The sequence below is a fragment of the Capsicum annuum genome, chromosome 3, assembly GCF_002878395.1.
Source record: "Capsicum annuum cultivar UCD-10X-F1 chromosome 3, UCD10Xv1.1, whole genome shotgun sequence".
In the NCBI taxonomy this organism is placed as follows: Eukaryota; Viridiplantae; Streptophyta; class Magnoliopsida; order Solanales; family Solanaceae; genus Capsicum; species Capsicum annuum.
In genome coordinates this window covers 63,930,974-63,937,033 of record NC_061113.1, presented here as the reverse complement: position 1 = coordinate 63,937,033, position 6,060 = coordinate 63,930,974, and the positions used below count along the sequence as shown (strand labels likewise).

The 6,060-nt window shown below is 35.0% G+C and overlaps 1 protein-coding gene across 1 annotated transcript; it reads right to left on the bottom strand.

Annotated features, from left to right (window-relative positions):
- Window positions 1-524: 524 nt before the first annotated feature.
- On the bottom strand, window positions 525-5,804 carry LOC124896665. The gene is made up of 4 exons (XM_047408322.1): window positions 5,752-5,804; window positions 2,732-3,067; window positions 2,416-2,566; window positions 525-785 (listed from the first exon to the last, which is right to left on the bottom strand). Exons 1-4 carry the CDS (start codon window positions 5,802-5,804, stop codon window positions 525-527), a joined length of 801 nt encoding a protein of 266 aa, XP_047264278.1.
- Between the last annotated feature and the right edge of the window lie 256 nt (window positions 5,805-6,060).

Sequence of the window (6,060 nt, the reverse complement as noted above, 5' to 3'; positions counted from 1 at the left end):
CGGCGATACTTTACATTCAATTCTAATGGAGTATCCACAGAGGAGGAATCCTTAAGACCTGCCAATGAAATCAAATCTTGGGTATATTTATGTTGATTTAGAAACACACCGGATGAATCATGATGAACTTTCAAACCCAAGAAATATGTAAGAGTACCAAGATCTTTCATATGAAAAGAATCCTTAAGTTGCTATTGCAGGTTAGTGATTAGTGAATAATCAGTTCCTGTAATAATAATGTCATCGACATATACCAAAAGAATAGCACGACCTATGGATGTTTTCCGAAGAAACAAAGATGAGTCATAGTTGCTCTGCTCAAAAGAGAATTGTAGCAAAGTAGACCGAAATTTGTCAAACCAAGCTCTGGGAGCTTGTTTTAATCCATACAGAGACCGCTTCAACTTGCATACATCTGATGTAGGTAATGAAAACAAACCTGGTGGAGGTTTCATATAAATATCCTCTTTGAGATCACCATGAAGAAAAGCATTCTTGACATCCATTTGATGAAGCGTCCAGTTTTATGAAGCAGCAATGACAATAATAGTTTGCACCGTCTTCATTTTTGCTACCGGTGCAAAAGTCTTTTCATAGTTCACACCATACTCTTGCTTGTTACCAAGAACAACCAACCAAGCTTTGTACCGATCAAGAGTTCCATCAGAATGAAGTTTAATTGAATAAACCCATTTACATCTAATTGGATGGACATTTGAAGGACATGAAACAATATCCCATATGTCATTTTCTTTAAAAGCCAAAAGTTCTTCCTCCATTGCCTTCTGCCAACATTCATGCTTGGAAGCTTGTAACAAGTTGGAACAGAAATAGTAGATAAAGTACATGAAAAGCCATACCAATTAGGAGGACGAGATACTCTCGTAGATCGCCGAGTGGACTCAAGAGGAGCAGACCTTGAAGAATTCTCAGATTCTAGTTGTGTAGCAATTTCAAGTGGCGAATCAATATCAGAAGGGGGTAAAGTTGGCCGCCGACGTTTTTACACAAATTCATGTTTGAACCTCTTAGAAGAAGATGACAAATCCTCAAAAGTAGGAAGAAGAAGAGAAGCAGGAGATGACTCAACATGAGTAGAAAAAAAATACTAATTCTCAAAGAAAACAACATTTCTAGAAACATGAAATTTATTAGAACATGGATCATAATAGATAAAACCTTTGTGTGAAGTACTATAACCTATAAAAACATATTTAGTAGACTAAGCGGAAAGTTTATTACGCTAAGAAGGAGGAAGATGCACAAAACAAATACAACCAAATGTATGAAAATTATCATAGCTTGAATTTTGTGATAAAGACGAAAATATGGAGATTCAAGATTTAAAACTTTAGATGGTAGTCTATTAATTGAGTAAATAGCAGTAGACAAAACTTTCACCCAATACTTAGATGGAATAGAGGACTCAATCAATAAAGTACGAGTGACATCTAAAAGATGATGATTTTTACGTTCAGCAACCCTATTTTGTTGTGGTGTATATGAACAAGAGTGTTGTGAGACAATTTCTTTTTCAAGTAAAAAAATTTTGAACTCATAAGACATATATTCTCCACTAGAATTAGATCTCAATAATTTGATGCAAGTAGAAAATTGAGTTTCAATATAGGCCAAAAATGTCTTGAATATGGAAAATACTTCAGATTTGGAACGAAGAAAATATGCCCACGTAAATCGACTATAATCATCTATAAATGTCACAAAGTACTTGAAATCAGTATGAGAAAAAATTGGTGAAATACCCCAAACATCGCTATGAATAACATCAAAACATTTTGTAGCACGACTACCAAAATTAGGAAAAGGAAGAATTTTACTCTTGCCTAATTTACAAGTGGAACAATCAAAGGAAGCAATGGAAAATTGATTTTTGTTCCCCAATAAACCCGAATTTGATAAATGAGATAGCACAATAGAATTTTGATGTCCTAAGTGCTTATGCCATACCTCAGTCTTACTAGGTGTAGAAGTACAAGCAAATGATAGAACACAAGGAATGGAAAAGTGTATAGGAAATAGTCGTCCAACTTTAGGCCCCTTCGCAATTATCGTTCCCGACACCTAATCCTGCACAAGACAACCATTACGAGAAAAATTTACATCACAATTGTTATCTACCAATTGTCCAACTGAAATAAAACTAGTGGAGAGCTTTGGTGACACAAAAATATTGTTGAAAGTTTTAGTAATATCCCCAACCTTGGTAATGGGTAAATTACTACCATTGACAACTTGAATTTGTGATGGACCATGATACTTACAAATATTTTTTAGCATACTAGATGAGTTGGTCATATGATTGGAAGCTCCAGAATCAACAAGCCAAAAATTAGATGCAAGATCATTACTTTGTAGCCCTAAAGCTGAAAAGGTTGACATGATCATTTGTCTTACCATTTCAGGAGTAAGAACTTGTCCCGAAGATGAGTTCTCAGTAGTGAAACCGTTTGTCCCAGCTTGAAAACCATTAACCTTACGGTTTTGAGGGCGTGTGAGACACTCTATGATAATGTGTCCTTGTTGTTTGCAATAATTACAAAACTTCCTGCCACAATTGCTAGCAATATGACCATATCCCTTGCAACTGTAGCATTAAGTTCTAGTCATATCCCTACCCTTTCCTTTACCTTGGGCAACAAATGCAACAACAATATCATCTCTCTTGAAAGAATTTTGTGTGATAAAACACTGCTCTTCCCAAAGTAATTACCTTAAACAAACATCCAAGGAGGGAGATGGGTCACGATTCATCAAGTGGGAGCAAACAGTCTCAAACTCACAGCGTAACTTCATAAAAAATTGATCTCGCTTGCTTTGCTCATGAACTTGTTGAACTACAGAGAGAGATTCGGTCGATATTTTGGCATAAACAATATCTGTAAATTCAGCCCATAAGTTCTGAAATCCAGAAAAATAATCCTGAATAGAAAGATCTTCTTGAGAGCAATTAGCAATTTCATACTCTAAGTGAAAACGTCGGGCACTATTATCTTGTTTGTAAACCCTTTGTAAATAATCCCACATGGTTTTAGCTGTCTTGTAAGGCCTGAGATTAAGAACAATAAGAGGGTCAATTGACCCTAAAAGCCATGTCATCACCCTAGCATCTTTAATCTTTCATTCACCTAACTTTGTAGGATCAGTAGGAGCAGGATTGGCTGCATCTATATGGCCCCATAGTTCTTTTCTAGTGACAAATAACTGAAACTGAAACTCCTGATACGATGTCAAGAATGGACTTTGGGCCTAACTCAACCTCAAAAGCTAGCTCAAGAGGTGAGAATTATCCAAGTCCATATAAGCAAACCACTAGTCCATTCCCCAATGGGACTTTTACCCACTCTAACACCCCCCTCACGCCTAGGCCTAACTGGCAGTGGCGCGTGGACCGGGAGCCCAAAACGAGAATGGACCTGGCTTTGATACCATGTCAATTTTCTGCTGAATGCCTCTCAATATTGAGAGTCTTGTCATTAAATAGAAAACATTTAATGATTACATCCGTAAAGATCCGTCTTTCTATCCCTAAATATCAGCTTTTCTGTCCTTCTAAATTCGCTATTCTATCCCACCAAATCTGCTCTTACTAAAGTCACTATTATTCTCTTTAACTACTAAATCAAATCTATGTAATTACACCAATATACAACAATATATGATTACATTAATATACAATATTTACATCATGCTAACAATAAATGTATTTACATTATAGTGAATGTCTATCAACATTTATCAAGATCTATTTTGATATCTATTAGGATTTGAAGCATCTGTCTTTTACTCAGATTAGGAGTAAATTTCTCCTTTAAATAGAGGAGTTTTGTTCATTGTATTCTCAATTTTATGATCTTTCATCCCCCAAGAGAAGAAATAAGAATCACTCTTTCTATTCTCTCTACTCTTCTTCTTTATTCTTTATTGTTTCATAACACGTTATCAGCACGAGACTCTACCAAATAAGGTGAGATTATAAATATGAAGGATTTCAAGGTTAGTAATTTTTTATGTTATTTTTCTTTTGCTACTACTAATATAATTATTGTTGTATTTGAGGAAAAATAATTGGTTTGGAATCATTTATGTTTTAAATTTATTCCTCAAGAACAATATTATAAAAAAGGATGATATTATGTTGGGTTCAACTCCCATTGATTTATGCCTAAGACGCCTTTATATGGATAAGACGTTGAGTTCGAATCTCAATGCACTATATTGATGATATTATGATGGCTAAGGCAAAATAATGTGTTTTTGATGAAAAGTCATGAAACTTGTCCATTGAATATGCTCCATTTCTAGAAGTGAATGTGGTAGCAATATATGATAAGTCTGAAAGATGACAATTTGCTCCATTCTTGAAGTGAATGTGGTAGCAATATAGAGAAATTCTCTCTATCATATTTATGCCTCGATTTGCTCTTGAAGTAGCAATATCATGAAAGAGGTTATAAGCTATCATAATTTGATAGGCTTAAGGCATAATGATATTCCATTCCTGGGGAATGAGAACCTTATTAATGCAAACGTGCACTTGATTGTGATGGTATCACAACTCACCTTCGAATGAGGAAGAATAACTGAGAAAAGTTATTTTGAAATCTACTTCTAAAGTAGTAAATCAGAAATTTATTTATGTAATAGTAAATCTGAACTTTACTAAAGAAAAAAGTACATGTCATGGTAAACTTGGAGTTTACTAGGATCCTACTAGTATTCATTGAATCTTTTTCTTTTCCAAAACATAACAAGATGCATAAACTATCTTCGTGCCAAAGAATCAAGGGAGAATTTCATACCCACTCCTTATGAAAACTTGTTTTGCTCCCTTCTAAAGTTGTCTGCACTCCCCAAACTTTTGTTTTTTTTTCTCTTTAACGTGTCTTCTGCTTGCTCTCTCTAAAAATAATGGGACCAAAAATAAAACCCTATATATTCTACTCCTTCAGTTATTAAGTTGTGAAAAGAAATGTAAGGGAATGGATTTTGCCTTTTGGATTGCTCATTTTAATTCTATTAACTAATACTAATGATATAGGCTAAATCACCCATTTACCCCTCATTAAAAGTTTGGGCTGTTACATTCTCCCTCACTTAAAATAACGTCTGTCCTCGAACGTAACAATCATATAAGAAACGTCAAATAAGTGAGGAAATCTAACTCGCACATACAAGTGAAAAATAAGATAATCTATGAATAACTCAGCTAGCTCGGGCAAACAATCATAAAACGTACCAACAAATTTTCGAATAATAAGAACACTGTCAATAGTAATACTTTTAGCTCGTGCATCATGAGCAGTAGCAGTAAAATCCAAACACCCATGATTAATTATTCAACGTGCCTTTCATAAAATATTATTTTTTCTTGAGTCACATGGGTCATACGCTTCCACCTTAAAGGTAGTCTTTCAGGAAAATAGAAATGTATAAGCTTAGAATGACAATCAATTAAAGTATAACATGATGTCAACCAGTCCATACACATAATTACATCAAAGGCAAACATAGGCAACAAAAGTAGATCAATTATGGTGTTCCTTCGCTAGACACATATCACATAATATCCATGAACTCTATCCACTAATAAAGTGTCCCCCACTTGGGTTATAGCCATATATAGAACAATAAGAGTCTCAACTCTTCTTTCTAAGAAAAAATAATATATGAAGATGCAAACAAATACGTAGAACAAAAATCAATAAAAGAATATCCCTCAAGAGAACTAACAATGTAATACCTGTGACTACCGCATCAGGTGCCTCATTATCTTGTCTAGCCATAGCGAAGAATCTTGGTGGGCCACCCCCTGCTTGAGCAACCTGCGCACCCTATCGATTTTGTCCATAAGCACCCTGTGGAACAGCTCTAGCCTGTTGAGCTTGAGCTTGTGCTTCTGCAACATTCCTTTGCACCTGAGTAGTAGCTTGACTAGACCCAAAATCTCTCTTAGGACAAAACTTAGCAACATATCCCTGCTTACCACAAGTATAACAAGCCTTATTTTTTGCGTAACAATGACCACTGTGATTTCTACCA

What these genes read in the sequence shown, in the direction of transcription:
- LOC124896665 (XM_047408322.1), bottom strand. Translation starts at nt 5,804, where the DNA reads ATGGCTAGACAAGATAATGAGGCACCTGATGCGGTAGTCACAGGTATT. An exon ending in TCCTTGGATGTTTGTTTAAG is followed by an intron (nt 2,567 to 2,731) that starts GTAATTACTTTG and finishes CAATTGTGGCAG; the next exon opens with GAAGTTTTGTAATTATTGCA. An exon ending in AAGTTCTTACTCCTGAAATG is followed by an intron (nt 786 to 2,415) that starts GTAAGACAAATG and finishes GAATGTTGGCAG; the next exon opens with AAGGCAATGGAGGAAGAACT.